We start from the raw sequence: 21,920 nt of genomic DNA on the forward strand, positions 1-21,920 counted from the left end.
GCCCGACGCGGGGGCTCGAACCCACGAACCGCGAGATCATGACCTAAGCGAAAGTCGGACGCTTAACTGACTAAGCCACCCAGGTGCCCCGGGGAGACATTATTTCTGTCATTAACTCCTAGCATCACTCTGAAGAGTACCAGTACCCCATGACTGCCTGTCCATGACTTTGCCTCCATTTGGGAATCCCTAGATATGGAACCATTGAAATCATATTCCTTGGAGCAGTGCTTTTTAACTTGGCTGCACATTACAGTCTCTTGGTGGTGTGCAGGCTGCTCTACATACTAATTAAATCAGCCTCTTGGTGGATGGGGTGGGGGGGGACCTGGGCATCAGTATTTTAAAGCTCCTCAGGTGATTCCAGTGTGCTTTAAAGGAGTCTCCTGATCTAGAGCTGGAATAGCCTTCCAAGGACTGGTTCTTGAGCCAGTTCCTCTTCTGGAGGCTGGTCCCTAGAAATTGTGATACTCTTTTGTGGAACATCATGAAATATATTTGACCTCTCTCTTTAACTAGTGCATGACCTTTGTTGGGGCGAGGGAACGAAAGTCTTTCTTCCCACATCCCTAGGTAATATCCCTAGGTAATATCTTCAGATAAAATATTGTGTGCTATACATGTACTTCTATCCACAACTGCAGTCCTATGAGCTAGGTCTTTTACTCTGGTCATTCTTATTTTACAAGGGAGGACACAGAAGCAAAGGCTCAATTTCTTGCTCAAGAATACATAGCAGGAACTTGAACCTGGGCACCCTGGCTCTGGAGTCCGTGCTGCCTCTCAGTCCTCATAGAGAGAGAGTCAACGTTGATTCACTCAACACATATTTACTGAGCACCTATAATGTGCCCGGCACTAATCCAGGATGTTAGAGCACACTTACTCATACTTTTATTGTTGAATTAGGGATGGCTTAACAGATACCAGACCTGTGTATCACTGTCAGAAAAATAACTTAAAATTGATTGTTTCAAAATAATTATCCTTGGGAGATGTTCTGGAATATCATCTCTTCTATATCTAACAAACTCCTAGAGCAAGTTAACTATATAGCAGAATGTTTTTGTTTTTGTTTTTTAATTTTCTCTGAGACTTCCTTTTTGACCCATGGATTATTTAGAAGTGTGTTACCTAATTTCCAAATGTTTAGGGATTTTCTTGACTTCTGTTATTGATTTCTACTTTGAATCCATTATGATCAGAGAGCACATTCTGTGTAATTTCAATTCTTTTCAAACTGTTGGGTTTTATGGCCCAAGATATAGTCTGTCTTCTTGAATGTTCCATGGGTGCTTGGAAAATAAGTGTAGTATGTTGTTGTTGGGTAGAATATTCTCTGTGAATGAGATCCTGTTGGCTGATTGTGCTGTTCCTATCTTCTGTTTCTTCCTGATTTTGTGTCTGGTAGTTCTGTCTGTTGCTGACAAGGGGACTGACGTTCCCGACTATAAATGTAGAATTGTCTCTTTCACCTTTCAGCTTCAATGATCAGTTTTTCTTCTGTCTTTTGAGGCTCTTGTGTGGGGCACACATGTGTAGGGTCATTGTGTCTTCTCAATGGATTGAACCTTTTATCGTTTTGTGTTGTCCCTCTGTCTCTAGTAATTTTCTTCATTCTTGAAGTCTACTTTACCTCCCGCAGCCACTCCTTTTTTATTAATGTTTGCATGATGTATCTTTCCCCATCCTTTTTCCTTCAAGTTCCCTAAGTCACTTATTGAATTTGAAGTGAGTTTTTTGTAAACAACCTATCATTGTGCTTGTTTGTTTGTTTCTTAACCGCTCTGCCAGTCTCTCCTTTTACCTGGTATGTTTAGACTACTTAGACTTAAGGTAATTATTGATATGTTAGTTTGTGTCTCTCAAGTTAGCTATTTACATAACCAGAGTGCAATTTTATTTTAGAGAGTTCATCAGGTATGCAAAATAGGTATCAGTGGCTACTTAACCAAAGGGGTCTTTCTTTATTTGTGTGATGTTATAGCCAAAGTAAATTTGATATCATCCACTTTAAAGGTTTTCTGGGCTAAATTTATTGTAGCCATGCTCAGTATAAGCATGTATGAGGTTTGGGGGTCTCAGCTGTCCATTTGTCCATGTGTTTCATGGACCCAGAGCTGCCTTTTTTTTTTTTACCCTATACCAGGATTTTATTTATTTTTTAATTAATTAATTAATTTATTTATTACAAATAGTTTATTGTCAAGTTAAGCCAACTTGACAATAAACTGTAATAAATAAATAAATTAATAAATAATAAAAGCCTTTTTAAAATTTTTTTAAAGGGAGAGAGAGAGAGTGCTGTGCCTGTGTTCCCGTGGAGGAGGGGAGCGGCAGAGTGAGAAGGGGAGAAAGAGACTCTGAAGCAAGCTCCACACCCAGCGTGGAGCCTGTGTGGGGCTCGGCTCAATTCCACTACCATGAGATCATGACTTGAGTTGAAATCAAGAGTTGGATGCTTAATGGACTGAGCCACCCAGGCATTCCCCACCCCTCACGCCCAGGAATTTTTTCTGGGGAAAATTTTAGTCCAGTCTGGGGAACTCCCTCTTCTCAGCTCCATACTGAGGTCCAGTGCCCTTATGTCCTGATCCATGCCTACTGACTCATAAGGGGATGTCATAATACCATAAGCACAGTAACTGATAATGTTTGCCTGTGCTCTTCATGAGCAGCATAGTGTGTTTACTTATTTACATGCTGTTATGAGTTACGTTCCAGTTATTATTGCTGCGATACAAATCATCCCAGAATTTAGTGGCTTGAGGTCGTCATTTTCATATGCTGACAGATTCTGTGGGTCAGGGATTCAGAAAGGACACAGTGGGGGTGGCTTGTCTGCTTCCAGCATGTTTGGGGCCCCATCTGGGAAGGCGGGAAGGCTGGGGCTGACATCTGGGGGCTTGAATCATCTGAATGCTTGTTCACTCCCAGGCCTGGCAGCTGGGCTACGATGTCCTGAGGACCAGGACGGCTAACTGGATTGCTTTCGCATGGCTTCTCCCTGCAGTGTGGCTTCTTCACAGCGTGGCAACCTCAGGGTAGCTTAACTTCTTACGTGGCGGTCCGGGCTCCAAGAGAAAGTGTTCCAGCAAACACAGTGGAAAGTGCATCGCTCCATGTGCTCTCTTAGGCACAGCAGTCACAGACCCACACAGATTGAAGGCTGCGGGGTCAGGGAGCGTAGACCAGATAATTTGAAGGTCATGACTTACTCGAGAAAAAAGATTTAAGGAGTACTATCTAAGTAGGTTAAATATTATCTGTTTTTATAGATTTTTCTTTTTTGTTTGTTTTTTGGTTTTGAGAGTCAGAGACAGCGCGAGCAGGGGAGGGTCAGAGAGAGGGAGATGAAGAATCTGAAGCAGGCTCCAGGCTCTGAGCTGTCAGCACAGAGCCCAGTGTGGGGCTCAGACTCACAAACTGTGAGATCATAACCTGAGCCGAAGTCAGACGCTTAACCAACTGAGCCACCCAGGTGCCCCAATAGATTTTTCTAAGTTGAAAAGATTTCTTATATTAGACTGTCACCAGAAAACTGCATGTCTTACAGACCACATTGTTTTGCCTTCCTATGGAATTATTTCTGTCTTCAATATACATCAGTGTTATGATATGTTACTAAAGTTGCTGTAGGAATTTTATAGACAGTGGCTATCTTAATCCTAAGGTTACAATTGTGCTTCTTCTGAACCAAATACTAATTAAACTCACAAGGATGATAAGTGTATTGGAAGAATATAAGCATGTTTGTTTATGTTTGGGATGGGAAAGGATAACAGAGCTAAAGTCTTATCTTCTGCTACAGAATAAATACCTAAGAATAAAATGGAAAAAAAAATTAAGAAATAGAAATATAAGCAGGTAAAAAAATTGTATTTCTTTTGGTTTATTGTTATTTCGTGGACACGGTGAGTCGTGCTTTGTTTGGTGCCCGTGTTGTATGTTTGGGGAAACTGAAGCTTTGAGAATTGACTTTGTCCAAAGTCATAGAACAAGTTAGTGGTTGAATGGAATTAAAATTTATGTCTTTCTCTCTCCTGGGTCAGATTATTTCTGTAAGAACTTTCCCCAGCTTTGTTGTCAAGTGTCACTTTATGACTTGCAACCTCACAGGGGTTTAGTATGACCCAAATGTAGCTTGGCATTCTGAGCAGATTAGTATATTAAAAAGGATATCCCTGTTGGGCTGACAAACCTCACACCTCCCAGTAGTACTAAAGTTGTTTCTTAGTATGCTTTTCACCCCAAAGGGAAAACACTTTTTCTCTCCCATTACGTGTTGTGTTTTCCCTTGGTGATCATTGGAGGCGTGTGTCTGTGTCTGTGTGTGTTTGTAAGAATGTGGAGGAAAGTGTGCATAGGATTCAGTCTTCTGATCAAAAGCTAACCTCAGTGCAGGGCGGGAGGTCTTCAAAACTTTATACTGGTTAGTTTAAGATTCAGATTATTATATTTTTGTGACAGTGGTTGTCCAAAACATAGGAAAATCCACAAACCAACATCCAAACAAAAACCAAAAACCTATGTGGTGCCAAACAGTAAGTCCTCTTTAGTGTGACTCACAAGGCCGTTGTGATTTGGAACCTGCCCTTGAGCTTCATGTCTTGCTGTGTCCTTCGCCTGGCCCCTCTCTCAGCCTTACTGAGCTTGTGTAGTTTTCTGAAGGTACCGTATTCTTCCTCTACACTATTGTACACTGAATATGCAGGTCAGCCTGCCTGGAGAGTCCTCGCGCACCCTGTATGGAGTCTGGCTACTTCTCCTCCTCAACATCGCTTAGATGCTTGCCTCTCTGGGCAGCTGTTCTTAAGTCTCTCAAACAGAAGTAGGGCCTTCTCACGAGAACCCCTGGCCCTAACCACAGTGCTATGGTTGCTCATTTCTGTTTCTGTGCCCTCCAGGGCAAGTCTGTGTTTTATTCATCTTTATGTATTGTAGTCTTTTACCAATAGTGGAAAGTGCTTTTTGAGGGATTGTTGAAGGAATGAGTGACTGAATTAATGGGTTGACAGAAGCATATCCCATTATTCACTATCATCTTCCCTTTACTTACTGTCCTTGTGGCCCTAGGTTTGGAGGAAATGGCATATTATTCAGATTTTACTGCCAAGGTTTGGGCCTCGGGATGGGAGCTTAACCGACTGAACCACCCAGGCACCCCTAGAATCTGCATTTTCTACAGCTTAGCAGTTTCTAGTAGCATAGACAAATACAGGCCAACTCAAGTCTATTTCAAGTTAGAAAATTGGGACCTATATTGTAGGTCTTCTGATTCTTTTCTTGCACTTCAGCCTGCTGTGGTTTATATGTAGCTCAGAAGTTCCACAGAAATATACATATCTTCCTTCAAATGTTCAATGATTCACTCTTACAGCCTATTTTGTAAAGCTCAAATGACTTTTTACCACTGACTAATTAGATGAGTTAGTCAAATAAAATAAATGCTTATAGGAGATGCAATTTCCTTGAAGCACAAACCAATTGATGTTGTCGCTTTGAACGTACACTGTGATTCAATTTTTAAGACTAGGGAGTGGGAACCCTGTGTCATTAAATATCTTATTTAAGGTGGCACAAAGTGAACAGTGAAGCCAGAGTTAGACTGTGAGTCTCTGGCGTAGGTTGGCCAAACAGAGAAGCTGTCAGCAACAGCGAGGAGACTGGTTGTATCTGGCAGAGACAAGGAGGCTGTTCTACGTATGAATTATGTTAGTGATTGGGATGTAGGTGTGATATGGTAAAGGGCTTTGCTAACCAGGAAGGTCATGAGTGGATGGTGTAGTCAGACCAAAGGTCATGGTATCTGATAAAAGGCTATGGGATCAATGTTTTGAAAATTCCAGTCATTATTATGCACTAGAAATGGATTTCGCAAGCAATAGCTAAAAAAAAAAAATCCTATTGCAACATTGCTAGACATTTCCTTGACTTAAATATCATATATGTTAATTTGTGTATTATAAGGCTTTTTACCAGAATATTCAAGAATCTTCATATCTCTGGATCCACAATGATGACTTTTAAAAATGAGTGATTGGATTTCCAAGCATGTTTAATGCCAGTGTAGAGCACAGCAAGAGGGGGGCTTGCCCCAGAGCCCTGGCCTCTCTGACCAAGAGCAGGAATGGCTAATGGAGCAAAGTGGAATGACATAATATAATAGCAGTAATGACAGTTATTAAGGTTATTGCTATTGCTGATATCACTGAGTACTTCCCATGTACCAGGCATGCATGTTTGCATGTATTAACTTATTTAATCTTTACAATGGCCCTGTGAAGACATAGGTATTTAATCCCAATTCTTAAAGTTGAGGAAATTGCTGTCCATGAATGAATCAATAATATATTAATCTTCAAAGGTGAGTTTTAAGACTGACTTACCTGATATACTTTGGAAAGTTAATGAACTTTCTGGTGTGATCTTTGTTGATGTTTTTCTGTCCTTGAGAGTCAATCTTGAAAAGAAAGGAAGAACAGACAATACAGAATTATACACACCCTTTGGATGGAAAAGTTAGTTACCTTTGAAGAGATTTACTGTGACATGATTTGAAATGGAATCATTGTGCCCATCACCTGCAAGCATATAATTTGTAACCTTGAACTAGTTCCTTATTTAACTGCTATGAAGGCTTTAGTTCACTTGTCTGTAAAAGGAAATGGGTAAATGGTGTATGCATTGGAAGAGTTTTTTATTTGTTTTTATCTTTTGAGAGAGCTCAAGAGTGCGCCTAGGGGAGGGGCAGAGGAGGAGGAGAAGGAATCTTTTTTCATTTTTTAAGTTTTTATTTTTTTTATTTTTGAGAGAGAGAGAGAGAGAGAGAGAGAGAGAGAGCATGAGCTGGGAGGGGCAGAAAGAGAGCGAGACACAGAATCCAAAGCAGGTTCCAGGCTCCGAGCTATCAGCACAGAGCCCAATGTGGGGCTTAAACCCACGAACCATGAGATCATGACCAAAGCTGAAGTCTGGCTCTCAACCAACTGAGCCACCTGAGCACCCTGGAGTAGAAGCAATCTTAAGCAGGCTCCACGCCCAGGGCAGACCTGACACGGGGCTCAAACTCCACATGGGGCTAGATCTCACTGTCGTGAGATTAGGACCTGAGCCAAAATCGAGTTGTATGCTTAACCAACTGAGCTACCCAGGTGCCCTTAGGAGACTTTTTTAGAACTAAGATTAAATTTATGAATGTGGTTTGAGAAATAGACATGGGTTGGGGAATGTAAATGCAAGAATGTCCTCTATTTTGGCAGTAAGTCACTTAAGTAGTGTATAGACAAGCTCAGCGGTTGATCAGAGACAGTAACACGGTCACATATGCTCTGCTCTTTAACCTTTTAACTCCCTCTCATTGCTGCTACCTGTCTCTAAAGATATCTGCCTTTCTACAGCATCCTGGATGTACCGTGTGTTGAGAGGAAGTTCCCCAGCCACTTGGAAATGTGCCCCAACAATGGCCACTCTGACTTCCCCCACTCGGATGTTTGTTCTGGAATCCCTGCAGAACTCCCTACTTAGTCCTAGCTGCCATTGTCTAGCCCCTTAAACTGTCTTTAGTTCAGGGAGGTATCTAGTCTGTGTAACTTTTCACCATTGGTTTCTTAAAGTTATGGGAAGAGATGGATGTACCATTTCTTCATAACAAACCATAGTCCTTGAAGAACTCAGGGTGAAAAAGAGATCTGTGTAGTTGGGGACCTTGAGGGGCACAGTATGTGGTCTGGCCAACTCAAGGGCATGGAGAGAGGGAAAGTGTGGAGGCCAACTTCCAGGGCAGCCACATCTTGGACCTCATCACCTCTTGGAAGAGCCCTGCTTCATTAAACTTACACATCATCAGAAATCCATTTTCCCCCATGACTTCTATTATTACTTCTGACTTCAGTCTCTTTGTTGTTCATTCACATTCTGAGCCATTCTGTGTCCTTTGACCTTCCTTGCCTTAGGTCTTACTCCTCCCTCTCCAGCCCGGACCCCGTGATGTATTCCTCCATCCACTCTCTTCCCAGTGCTCCACACCTGTCCTGCAGCTGTGGAGGTCCTAGATCACTGTCTGGCCCCTCCTCCGCCCGTCCGTCATGCTGCCAGAGAAAAGCCACTGAAGGTCCATGTGTGCTGATATCAGTACAAATTTCTGATCTCTGGCCCAGCTGCACTCTGTGCTGTCTCCCGTCCTCTGGCCACCATCTCAGGCCCCTAGCACCCCTGGCTTCCCTCTCGCTTCACTGAGAAATTAGTGTTAACTCTCATGCCTTCCTTTGGTTCCTTGCCCCAAACCGGCACTACCTGCCCTTGCTTTCTTATTTCTGCCCTGCTTTGGAGAGCAGGTGACACTGCTCTGTCCAGGACCACGTCCTTTCAGGGTTGTGAGTCCCACATACCTCCCACTTTCTCATTCTATCTGTGTATACTCATTGCCCACTTCTCTTTGTTCCTTCCTCTCAACATAGGAAGGGTTGTCTCTTTTTCCCATTTTTTGTAAAAAAAAAAAAAAAAAAAAAAAAAACACTGTCAACTCTGTAAGTTCCTTAGTGACTACTCTGTTGCATTCATTCCCTTCTTAACCGGGCACCTTCCTTCCCGCCCTCCTGGCCTTTGTGCAAGGGATTTCCGTCAGGGATGCAGACTTACTCTGGTTGTCCCAGAACTTCCTTCCAGTGGTGGGAACAGTGACGAATCAGGGGTGATGGGAGAGAGGTGGCAAGGTGGGAGTGGGGGTGAGTCTGGAGAAGGCCTCGGGGTGCCTGGGCGGCTCAGTCGGTTAAGCATCCAACTTTGGCTCAGGTCGTGATCTCATGGTTCGTGGGTTCGAGCCCCACTTCGAGCTCTCTGCTGGCAGCTCAGAGCCTGGAGCCTGTTTCAGATTCTGTGTCTCCCCCTCTCTCTGCTCCTCCCTTGCTCATGCTCTGTCTCTCTCTCTCTCTCAAAAATAAATAAAGTTAAAAAAACAAACAAACAAGACTGGAGAAGACCTCTTTGAGGAAGGGGCTTTGTGAGAAGGACCCAGCTGTGGCCTGGCCTGAGGGAAAGTGTCCCAGGCAGAGGGGAAAGAAAGGGCAAAGGTCCAGAGGCAGCAATCACTCAACAGCGTCAAGGAAATGAAAGGAAAATGCTCAACTCCCTCAACTCATTCCTGCGACTTCATCTGTCATCAGCCTCATGTCTGGCTTGAGCCCTGCCCCTTCTCTGAAACCCTCATTGGTGAGGTCACCGGTAATCTCATGCTTGCCCTCCAGTGGGCCAGTTTCATCCTTGTCGTATTTAACCTTGATGGGACAGCAGCACCGCTTCAGTCCCGCGCTCGCTGGCTGCCTGTGCCATCTTCTGCCTCCCGTGTTCTTGTGTCACTGCTCCTGGCCTCTCTGCCTCCTTTGCTGATGCACACACACGGCTCCTGGGGGTTGGGACACCCCAGGCCTGCGTCCCGTGCTCCCTCTCCTCACCTTACAGACCTCCTGGCTAGTCTGACCCACACCCGCAGCTTCAGCCTGCAGGCTGGGGACGCCCACCTCTCTGTGTCCCAGAGAAGCCAGTCTGCTGCGCTCCGTCCCCCTCCAGCGGCTCCTGAAATCAGTCTGGCCAAAGCTTGACTCAAAACCCTCTTCTCACCTGTGACTGGAGTCACACTGCCTTCCTCCCCCTCCCCCACTTGCTGTCCCATTTTCTAATCCACGTTTTCTTGAGTTCTTTCCCCGTCTCATCATCTCCCCTGGTCCTGTCATAGTTTAGGGCTTTGTCATTTCTTACTGGCTCGTGCTGCTCTCCTCACTGCAATCTGATCTCAGTCTATGTGGCCCTCATGCTCCGCTCCCCGCCCCGCTGCTGCAAGGCGATGGTGCCACAGTGGTCCCCGTGAGGATGACCTGGTGGGCCGGCGTAGTGTGCCCTGTCTACCGCAGAGCTTCACCTCCTGCCTCTGTCCCAGACCCAGCTTTTCGCACCCCTGCCTTGCTGAACTGCCTCAGGTTTGCCAAACATGACACATTGGTTTTTGCTTGTTTGGTTTTTTCAGCCTCTTTGCTCCTACTGGTATCTTTGCATAGACTGCCCTCTCTGATTTTGCTGTCTTGGCAAACACCCACTCAGTCTTCAGTCCTGGTGAAATATCTTCTGTCAAACTATTTGCACCTTCCAGCAGGTAGAGACTCCCTCCTTTCTGTTACCTTACACCTTGGGCAGACTCTCTTAGGTGCTTATCGTACATTTATGCCTGCGATGTTTCCCTGTCCACCTTTCTCTCTGAGAGCACAGTGATTTTATTTTGTTCATTTTTATATTTCTAATATAAAACACAATCCACAGTGAGTAACACCCATAAGAGAAATCAATAAGGATCAAAATAACCATGTCACGTGAATATGAAGCCTGTCAGGCTGGTGGGTACCTGGTGAGAATCCCAGCCCACTGGGGTGCTGGAATCATAACAGGCCTTTGCTTCTCATTTATTGTCCAATACCTGAGAGCTTTCATGAAGTGACTGGTAGGTTGTAGTCTTGTGGGGGGATGCCTCTGAAAACAAAGTCAGCTGTTAGTAGTAGTAAGTAAAGTGAGGTTCTCAGAAATTTCTGATAGATTAAGAGCCAGGCGATGATTTGCATGGGTCTATAACAAGAACAAATACACACCAAATGTAATAAATAGAAGAAGAGGCAGTTCATGAATTGTTTCCACAAGGACATCAGTCCGTGCAGCCATTTCTTATCAGACAAAAAAAATAAATGTTTGGTGAAGGCTGGAACAATGATAAACTTGAGTTGGGACATGTCCAGAAGTTACTGTGAACTGACGCACTCTGATGTGGCGGAAAGCAAGGTGCATATAGGCATTTCCCTACCTGAGGAAGAGCTTTAAAGCAGTTACTTTTTATTGTGTTTTTACGGGAACAATTCCTTACGTAGAGTGCCTGAGCCTTTGAAGGTTCAGGGCAGTCTCAGGAACATCTCTTCCACGGTGTCAGATGTCCACTATTTTCCTTAAAAAAAACAGAGCGGACAACAGATGGCACTGTAATAATGTCTCGTTTATCCCACACAATCTGGGAATGAGGTACATATTCCTGCGAAGCAGATTTTTTTTTACACAAATAATTTATTGTCAAGTTGGTTTCCATATAACACCCAGTGCTCATCCCCACAAGTGCCCCCCTCCATATCCATCTCCCCCCTCCCCCCCACATCCATCAGTCCTCAGTTCTCAGCATTCAAGAGTCTCTCATGGTTTGCCTCTCTCCCTTTCCCCCACCATTTCCCCCCTTCTTCTCCTCCATGGTCCTCCATTAAGTTCCTCCTAATCCTCCTATACGTGCAAACATACGGTATTTGTCCTTCTCCAAAGCAGAATTTTCTAACTGAAAAAATCATTGAAGCACCAAAATAGTTAACAATTAATATTAGGATTAAAATCTTTCTCAGACATTTCTGTTTGTCTCCTTGAATAGGAGTAAGGAAAATATGCTCTTACAGTGGTGTCTTCAAAGGCATGTTAGAGGAGTGTTTTAACTTCGACATTTAAATTAAAAACAAATAATATTCTGCCTCCCCCTCACTGCTGTCAGGAGACCGCTAGATACCACTGGCAGCATTTCTGCCTGTTCTAGCCTCCCTTTTCCCATACATTCTTCTTTTGTTGCTAGAAAGATTTTTTTATGAGAATCTCCTCTTAAAATTTACTACTTCGAATGTGTTGTAGACTATGAATTTAGATGATTGTTGTTTAATAGCTGTTACAATTGTGCATGAAAGTAAAAGAAAAGTTCTAAGGGTGGATGTGAAGATTATCTGTGGGTAAATGAGCCAAACAGTGGTTTTTATGGCAGACTTTATATTGTTTATTCTGACTTCTGCTTTTCATGGCCCTGTGTCTCTGCTCTGCTCTGATCTGTTAATGTCACATATGAAAAGTGACCTCTGAGGAGCAAACCCTCATACATGTTATGTTCCAGTCAGTCATTAAAAAGTCTGGTGGACACAGGTAGATCACAACTGCCTTGTGACTCAGTTTGTTCACCTGTAGAATGGCACGGTTGGCCTAGATGATCTCCAAGGTCCTCAGGGGCCGAAAAACTGGTTCAGCAAAGAAAAGTTTAAAATCTCTGAAGACCGCAGTGTCTGGAGGATTGAATGGCCACTCTGGATTGAGAACGTCGTGGGAATCCTCCCAGGAGAGGAGGGTCAGATTTAGAAGGGACAAAAAAGGTAGACTGGTGGGGAAATGTGTTTGGAGAAAATTCAAGGCCTTTTCAGAGGAGAGCAGTTATTGTGGTAAAGAATACATAAAATTTACCATTTCAAGTATTTTTTAAGTGTACAGTCCAGTGACATTAAGCATATTCACATTACTGTGTCGCCATCACACTACCCATTTCTAGAACTTTTCATCATGTCCGACTGAAACTCTGTGCCCATTAAACTAACTCCCCATTCCCTGCTCCCCCAGCCCCTGGTAACCACCAGCCCGCTTCCTGTCTCTAGGAATTTGATGAGTCTAAATACCTCGTATAAGTGGAACCGTGCAATGTCTGGCTTATTTCACTGAGCGCATGTTTTAGGGTTCATCCGTGTTGTGGCATGTGTAAGAATCCCATTCCTTTTTAAGACTGGCTTGTAGTCCACTGTGTGTGTCTACCGTGTCGTGTCCATTCATCTGTTGGCGGAGGTTTGGGCTGTTGCCATCTTTTGGTATTGTAATCAGTGCGGGTGTGAACATGTGTGCACAAGTGTCTGTTCGAGTCTCTGCCTTCAGTGCTTTTGGGTCCATACTCAGAAGTGGCGCTGCTGGATCATAGGATAGTTCTTTGTTTAGCTTTTTGAAGAACTGACAAACTCTTTTCCATCGTGGCTGTACCATTTCCCCACCAGCTTTGCAGGAAGGTTCCAGTTTCTCCAAGGGGGAAAAGTAGTTGTATATCCTCAGTATGAACCAGCTTGCTTAGAGCTCATATTTCTCAGGAGGCAGAGGTAAGACCTGCAATTAGGATAGTACACTGAGGTCACATTATGGAGGGTCTTGAAGACCTGGCCATGGGATTGGTACTTTAGGCTCCAAGAAGCTGGTGAGAGAGAAGCAGGATTACAATGATGCTGTAGGAAGGCCGAGGGCCACAGGATATGTCAGGATGGATTGGGTCCTGGGAGGAGGACATGGGTTGGCAGAGGATTGCCGGGAATCCTACCCCAGGCTCCACGTGGAAAGGTAGAAAAGGCAGGGATGAGAGTGGAGACCCTTCTGGGAGGTGCGGCACTGGGCCCCAGCCTGGGCACACGTAGTGAGTGAAGGTAGCAGGAGTGTGGAGGTAAGGAGTCGCACCTCCTTGGCCTCCAGTGTCTTGATTTCTGAGGTTCTACATTGAAGACAAGTTGTAGAGAGGGGGCCTATGTCTCCTTAGCTCCTGGTCTGCTAACGGGACAGACATTTGCCGCAGACCATGGACCTGTATCTTGGATGCCTGGAGGTATCCCCACGTAATTGGTCATCCTAGGGCCTGGTGCCCTTGAGAGGGTAAGATGCGCACTAGGACGCTTTCTCAGGAAGCAGAAACACCAAACTCAAAGTAAACTTAGCGTCTATGGAGAGAAAGAAGTGAAAAGCGGGTGCCAGTTAGAGTATCTAAACCAAAATCTAAGCTAGCTCCAGAGTTCTTATTTTGATCTTTAATTTACATAATGCATAAAAATGATGCAATCCTGTGCAAAGCCGGTTTGCTTTGCATTCGCTGGTGTGCATGCCAGCTCACTGGCTGAAAAATCATTCCTGTCTCAGAAGACTTCTGTCCTCCTTTTCTCTCAGTCCCTTTGTGTTTCCACCACTGAAGATTTCCAGGAGGCCCAGGGATGCATTAAGGAGTTGTCCTTTGTGTTACAAACAGACGGAGGGGGCCTGTTTGCGGGTGTGGGAGGGTGTGCCTGCGGGTGTGGCGGGTGGCTGGCTGGGTGTGGCTTTTAGTGGACACAGGTTGCAAGAGAGTTTTCAAATAGAGGGAATTAAGAGATCTGAATCAGATTTATAAGACATCATTAATTTAATTAGGCAGAGTATGGGGAAACATGCCAAAAAGTTGATGTAATAACTGTCGAGGCATGGGATGTAGAAGACAATGAGACCGGAGCTGATATTGTGGTGCGCAAGGTTAGCCTGCGTGTGCTGGCCTTCCGAGTAAGGAGTGCCAGGCCCGGAAACCACTAACAAAACTGCCAACCTGTCGCACCAGGCTGATGACACATACTCCGCGAAAGGCAGCTCCCCGTACGTGCTTACGAGAATCATTATAAGAATTATTACATTCTCTGGGTTCTTTGTAAGTAGCCATCCATCTCTTCAGATGGGCTTGTATTTCTACCGTATTCTCAAGTCTGGGGATTCAGATGTTTTAAATGTTAATGATTCTTATCCTTATCTAATGGTGAGAAAGAAAAGGACTAGGTTAAAAAACAAGCTTCGTCCCACATACATTTTTATCTGTCCGTTAAACTGTCAGCAGCCTTTTGCACATTTCTCTCCATACACTTACTGTACACAGTACACTTACTGTACACTTACTGACCCCAGATAACAGAAGTCCAGCAAGGCACAGCCCGCAACCCCTGGCAGTCCTGTTTTAGCTGTGCAGACGGGCTCTGTTACCAAACACAGCTCCTGTCTGAGTCACTCAGCCTTATTTTTGCCCTGGAAGCTAGTGGTTTCGGCTGCTGTGGACAACAGTTTGAGGTGGGGAAGAGCCTGTTTCTTCCATAAGCACTAATTGCCTGAAGGAGTTAACAGACTTTGAAGGGAACCACCTCCCGCTTTCAAAGAAGTTCTTTGGGCTTCCCAAGAAATGAACCTTCTTTCTTTCATGAATGACCCCTGCAGGGATTCTGGATTCAGAGTCCAGAATCCATGAGTTCAGCAAAACCTCTTGGCTGCCCTGGCTCAAGGGCCGTTGAACTGTATGCCCTGTTACCCAAGGAAGTGATGGAGGCTTCCGAAGAGAAGTCGGTCCTTGTGACCGTGTGCTCCGGTCATTAAATCACCTGTGCTGGCTGCCGGCGGGTTGCGCAGTGGGAATCTCGAGGCAGGCCCTTGGGACAGCTGTGAGAGATGAGACTGCCTTGAAAATCCGCAGTACCAAATACCACCTCTCTGTGGCACCTGAAGGAGATCCAGACTTTGAACAGGATCAAAAAGGCTGTAAACTGGGCTGTAAAATGAAAAGCTCTTGTTCAGCAGAGAGCGGGGCAGAGAAGCCAGCAGTATTTGTGGGGAAGCCCTGTAGTGCCCAAAGAGAAAAGGGAGTGAGGAAGGAAGGAGGGGCGCTTTGTCAGAAGCCTCGAGAACTGTAGCTCCCCGCAGGCAGGTATTTCCCTGAGATGTACTTTTATAGCTTCTCCCGAGACTGGAAGGTGCATTCTAGCTAATGTGGGGATTGAGAGGAGGGAAGAGAGCTGGAATAGAAAACATGGCAAGTCCGAGGTGAAAGAGGAGGGAGCTGATCTATCTGGTGGCTGGCTAGAATATTGCAAGAGTTTCTTCTGACTATAGGAAAAACACCCACCATACCAGTGATGTCGGGCAGGCAGTGGGACCTAGGCAGCGGGCAATCGTTTGCTTATTTGACAGAAAAAATTCTGTTGAATCAGGCCTTTAAGGAGGTTCATCCTGAGAGTTGATGAGTCACAACTTCAGTCTGACAAATGAGACTGTGGGGTTTCAGTACGAGTGACATGGCATAGAACTCAGTTTGAGGGGCCGTAAATAGATCTCCCAAGTAGTCTGGTTCTGGAGCACTGAGCCATGCTGCTCCTCAGAGTTAGGAAGGACAGTATGAAATTAAATAAGATGTGTGCCTGCCATTGTGCTGGGTATTTTATGTCATTGTGTGCTTTAGTGTTTCCAGAAACTTCCACAGGGCCACTCTGAAGTACCCCAAGTAGATTACTATGGTCAGTTCATCTGAAATGGCTATAATTTCTGAGATAATTTTAACATTTTTTTTAAATTAAGTAAGTAGAATAATTACAGTATTTATCTAATAATCTTGCTGAAAGTGTGGATGATAGCAGAAAAGAAAAAAAACACACACTATTCCACATCACAGCCAATCTTACTTTGGCATATTTCCTTACAGTCCTTTTTTGAACGCCTTTGGTATAAATACAGTTTTGTGTCTGACATTACAAACTTTTTTTCATGTTTATGAAGTCTTCAGAATGTGATTTTTAAATTGGTGGTATTTTGATTTCTTTGGGGATTTTTAAATACAGGAGCATTTGGGGTTTTCTAATAGTTATTACATGTAGAGAGTTCATCTTAATTTAATGTTTTCAAAGGCATTTTGTGCTAGATCTCAGCTATTAAAAACACTCAGCAGCCAAGGCTAATTTTTGAAACTATCTTTGCATTTCTGTTGACAGGGATCTACCGCACCGAAAGGGATAAAGGCACTCTGTATGAGCTCACCTTCAAAGGGGAGCAGAAGCACGAATTCAGACGGCTTGTGTTGTTTCGACCGTTTGGCCCTATCATGAAAGTAAAACAAGAGAAGCTCAACATGGCCAACACGCTCATCAATGTTATCGTGCCACTGGCAAAGAGGGCGGACAAGTTCCGGCAGTTCATGCAGAACTTCAGGTTTGTTTGTCAGTACATGCATCCCTTCCTCACTGTGGTGTGCGTTACATGCTATTATCATTTCCCGGCATGTCCCTCATTTCCCCTGCCCAGTACAAAGGCCCCTTTCTCTTCTTGTTCAACTCTATTTTCTTCATATAAAGCTTATCGTTTGTATTTGCCTTTCCCTAAAGCAACTAGACAACTGCCAGATAAGCATATTTACTTTAAGAAGTGAAAATTTGGAAGGGTGGCTTTTCATCAGGATCTGCAAAGATGGCCCACTGCCGGCTGTGTTCAGGCCTAGCTTGACTTTAGGCTCAGGTTTGGGGACAGCAAGGGCCGTGAGTAAGGCCTCTCCCAGACTCTGGACAGCCAGCGCCCCCTGACCCGCAGACTTGGCTGGAGGAGGTGTGCCCTCAGCTGCAGGAAGCCTTCGTTAGTTGTCGTGCTCCTGCAATGGCTGCCATGGATTGGATCGGAATCCATTTTTTATTCTAACCTACATCTCCTCAGAGATTAAATTTAGAATTATGCCACGAGGTTTCCAAGCACTCATTTTTGTAGCTACTCAAGAAGACGAAGTGCGGTTTTATTTTCAGATGCAGTAATGTAGTTTTTACATATGTGTCTTCAAGCTCTTTACTGTGCAGTGTTGGCTCTTGTAAGCCGTTACGACTAACCTCCATATACTGGTTGAAGTTAATGAGCTCACTTAGCTAGCCAGCTTATTTTAAAGATTATATGTGTTAATATGTATCTAATTATAAATCTTGGAGGATCAAACTTATTTTTAATCTTTTATCATTAATGCTCAGTAGAAGGGTGTGGTTGATACTTCTCAAAATTCTAGATAATGAATGCAGTCTTTTTAAAATTTTTACATTTGAAGACCAGCCCTTCTCTAAATACATTTTAGGGTCAGAATTCAGTAGTTTTAGAAGAGGCCCTTGGAGGTCACCTGGTCTCATCTCAGTTCGGAATCCCTTGATGTCATTCATCCCTGACACACATCTCTATGCCATGTAAGGGCCTCCTTCACCAGGCAGGCTGCTCTGTTGTTGATCAGCTCCAGATGGACAGCAGGCTGTTATTTGGACTGTGGTCCAACTCCCTGTGATTTATGCCCTGTGAGGCATCATCAGTTCTAGCCTCTGAGGAAATGACTGAACAAATCCATTTCCTTTTATATACATCATAGGCTTTTAAATCTTTAAAGACAGTTATCACAATGTCCGTTGTCTTATCTTCTCCAGGTTTAGGAGCTTGCCTTCAGTTGCGACACCATGCAGGGTAGGGTGGGCTGAACTTTTCAGCTGTTCCTGATTTGTAGGTACCCCTCTGGGACCGTCACTTGAGTGTTGGCAGTGTCCTCTGGCTCCAACAGAGAAGTGTCTCTGGAGCTTTGGCTCCTCACAGCCTTCCTTCAGGGTTTCTGTGTTCCCTGCCTTCTCTTTGGGATGTCAGAGTGCTGCTGCTTGATTAAGCATGATTTCCTGAGAAGGACGGAACCTGTGGTTGGCACTGGGCATTAAATCAAATCATTGCTCCCAGCAGCTGGTGTGCCCATTTCTAGGACTAGTTGATAGTGAGTGTCTTTGGCTAGGAAGGTGCCTAGAACTTGCCAGATTATGGGTCCTGAGATTTTGTCAGCCAGTATTGGAGGCCAGTCACCGAGCTTGCTGGGCTTGGCAAGGTAGCGCTCACACTAAAGGAGTGTCTGCTCAGTCCTGTGCGCAGGACTGTGGCGCCCAGAGTAGCAGGATTCTCTTGGTTATATATGACCGGATTGCAAGTATTTAATAATAGGAATAAAACTGGAAGGGGAATATTGTTGAAAGAGGTAAAATGACTAGTTTACCAGTCTCCAACATTAAGATGATAAAATGAAATGTAATTCTAGTTAATGTTTTAAAATAAATTGTGGCATGTAGGCAGGAGAGGGTGGCTGGGAAGGCTTGCTACTTGGTTAGGATATTTGGAAGGCCTCTGTGTGCCAGACACTCAACCAGATATAGGGGTAAGGAGATGAGCTCCAGAGGTGGTGCCCGCATCCAGATGCTACTCGAAGGGAGCTGGGAGCTACAGCAGAAATAGAGACCAGAGGCAGTGAGCCGTAAGAAAGCCTTCCCAGGACGGAGGACCCTTGAGCGGAAGCTGAGTGGGGAGTTTGCTCTATATTCCAGGGGTTTCTGAGTGTGTTGGGCCCTTGAAAAAAATGGGATGAGAAAGGGTACTCGAACCTGAGAATATTTAATTCTGTGTCAGAACTTAGTAGAGGTGGATTTCAAAGCAGCCAGCAGGATATTCAGTGTATGGCCTTCGGACAACTAATCAAACATAGCAGAAAAAATTTAATTCTTACTGCATACCAGAACTCAAAGTAAACACCGTTCAATTAAATATTTAAATAGAATTAACACAAACATAAAAGTATGGGAGAAAATACAAGGGGCTGTTTATTAAATATTTGATGTTGTCTTTATGAAATCCCTTCCATCCTAAAATTAGAAGATGCTAACTCTGGCTGGCACTGAAGATAGCATCATGAGTGACTTTTGTTTCCTTCTTTTGAATTCTGGTTTGTAAATTTTTATGTAGTTACCATATGTTTTATGTTTTGTTTAAAAATTCAACGAAAGATTTTATTTTTGGCTGTTATAATTTAAACATGGATATTTAGTTTATTAAAGTGATATATAGCTCTTATCAGACATTTAAACAATATAGAACACAAGGAATGAATTATTTAGAAACTCCTAGCCTTCCCTCCCCCAATTAGTTATTTTTAACATTAATTAAACTCCAGTGTAGGTACTTTTCTTTGAATATGTGCACACAGAAGAATCACTTGCTAGCTAGAAATAATTTAATACAACATAAGATATACTATATATTCTGTTTTTAATTAAAGAATTACAGTTTTACCTGACTTAATTTATAGAAACAAATCTGAAGTATAACTGAAGAAATTTCTGAGCTTTAAGAAAATATTTCTCGTTGGAATTCTCTCTCTCCCTCGCTCTCTGCCCCTCCCCCATGCTGTCCTGGTCTCTTAATGAGACCAGGACAAAATAAATAAGCTTAAAAAATGTTTTTCTGCTGTAAAACAGAGGTAATTAGTTCTGAAATGATTCCTGTAAAATTAAAAAGTTTTGCAAAACAGAAGATTGGAATTACTATGTATTTTTTTGCTGCATATTTTAACTTTAGACCAGATTGACTGAAAAATTACAATAAGAAGAGGAAATCAGCACAGTTATACTTTCTCCCTCTCCTACATCCCATCTATTACTTTTAGCTCGTCAGGGTTTGCAGCCTTTACATTCTGTTTTGGGGCCACAGAGCTGGTGTTTGGGTGGGTTTCATGTCCTTGCCAGCAGTTCTGGTAGGAGCAGCTGGAGTCCTGAGGTCGCAGTTGGCTGCCTTGCACAGGCAAGAAAAGTTTTCAAGAAGGGTCATAATGTAGGGGCACCTGGGTGGCTCAGTTGGTTAAGCATCCGACTTTGGCTCAGGTCATGATCTCATGGTCCGTGAGTTTGAGCCCCACCTTGGGCTCTGTGCTGTCAGCTCAGAGCCTGGAGCCTGCTTCAGATTCTGTGTCTTCCTCTCTCTCTGCCCTTCCCCTACTCTTGCTGTGTCTCTCAAAAATAAACATTAAAAAAAATATTTAAAAAAAGGTTTGTAAGTGCTTCAGAATAGAAAGTCTGCTTGTGGTCATTTAGTTTAAGGATCACTTGGCTGGGCTTAAAAATCCTTGGGAGTCACTTTCTTTCCTCAGGACATTGTAGACATTCCTCTGGCATCTAAGTATCCCGTGGAGAAGTGTCAGGACAACTTTATTTGGTCTCTCCTGAGAATGACTTCCTTTCACCTGAAGAATTCCTTCTTTAGTCTTGAATCCTAATAGCTTAATCACGACAGGTCTCCTCTCAGTGTCTGCTCTTTCTCAGATCTTCCTGTACTTAATCGAGTTTTCTTTTTTGTTTTGTGGATTCTTTCACGATTTGTAAGACATTTTCTTCTGTTGGAATTGTATTTTCTTCCAGACTAGGTTTTTCATTTGTTTTTTGGTTTTTTTTTGAATGCTCTTGCTTTCTTATTAGTGTCTTTTTCTTTCTTCCTTAAACTGTGTTACTATTCCTGAGGCACGGTTGCTGTGAGGTATCTCTTCAGCCTCCTTCTGGATGGCATGCCGAGAGCCACACGGGCCATTTGCTCTGACTTTGTATGGGTGGGTTCTCCTTGGCTACCTCCCCGTCCTGATGGAGAACTCTTTGTTTGGACTAACTGTGGTCATCTTTTTTTTTTAAGTGTTTGTTTATTTTGAGAGAGAGAAAGCACACACACACAAGCAGGGGAGGGACAGAGAGAGAGAGAGAGAGAGAGAGAATCCCAAGCAGACTCCACACTGTCAGTGCAGAGCCTGACATAGGGCTTGATCCCACAAACTGTGAGATCATGACCTGAGCTGAAACCAAGAGTCAGAAACTTAACCAATCACCCGGACACCCATGGTCATCTTTATTCCTTCCTGCCCACTCCACCTTTTTTAAAGGTGTTAGTTCACAAAGTATAATGAAAACAACCCTAACTGTCCTTCTCTACTTTACACACGATGTGGAAAGACCACGTATTCTGCTGTGGCTCTTCCTTCACACAGATCCTGAAGTGGGAGTTGGGGCCCCCTGTCTCTCCCCGGAGCGGCTGTTCTCTGGGGCCACTTTATCACTGCCCCAGCTGCTTCCCTAGCACTTCTGGAGGGAGTGCCTAGGACTGGGAGCCACATGAGTGGAAAATAGATCCTTCTGTTTCTTCCAAGATGATGTCCATTCATTAGTCATTTATTGGTAGCAAGACTTGATATTTGCCACTACTTTTGGTACCTGGTTTGCAGTGATCACTATTTGAGGTTAATTTATTTAAAATGTTATCCTTCCACTGCATTTCCTTTAAAATGCAAATGTCTTTTGTTCTGACCCATTTGAATGAGGAATCTTTTACAAGTTGCGTCATTCATCTGGGCTTTAATATCTTCTTTAAAATCTAAGTACTGGGCCACATGGCTCCCCTTGCAGCTCTGACACTGCTTTTGACACATAGATTTAGGGCTTTGTTTTGTTTTTCATTTCAGCATCATTTCGCTAATTATTTACCTAGAAAACACCTAAATGGCTAAGAATTATAGTAAATATGCCTTCTTGGACAGAAGACAGAGATGTAGAACCTGGAATTCCCTAGAGAGAATGGATCTAGGGAAGACTGGGTCTGAGCAATCAGCTCACTTGGGGTGATGGCCAAGCATGGGGTAGAATCTGCAAGGAACA

At 43.8% G+C, this 21,920-nt stretch overlaps 1 protein-coding gene across 3 annotated transcripts in view; it reads left to right on the forward strand.

Moving 5' to 3' along the window:
* The window catches only part of CSGALNACT1 (chondroitin sulfate N-acetylgalactosaminyltransferase 1), a 336,617-nt gene that overhangs the window by 276,570 nt on the left and 38,127 nt on the right, over nucleotides 1–21,920 (forward strand). For all 3 annotated transcript variants that reach the window (XM_039235638.1, XM_039235636.1, XM_039235637.1), the window contains exon 4: nucleotides 16,398–16,614. In XM_039235638.1, the coding sequence (XP_039091569.1) occupies nucleotides 16,398–16,614 (217 nt within the window). The remainder of the gene's footprint in view (nucleotides 1–16,397; nucleotides 16,615–21,920) is intronic.

Source organism: Hyaena hyaena, unplaced genomic scaffold (assembly GCF_003009895.1).
Source record: "Hyaena hyaena isolate Hyena2069 unplaced genomic scaffold, ASM300989v1 scaffold_100, whole genome shotgun sequence".
NCBI classification, from domain to species: domain Eukaryota; kingdom Metazoa; phylum Chordata; class Mammalia; order Carnivora; family Hyaenidae; genus Hyaena; species Hyaena hyaena.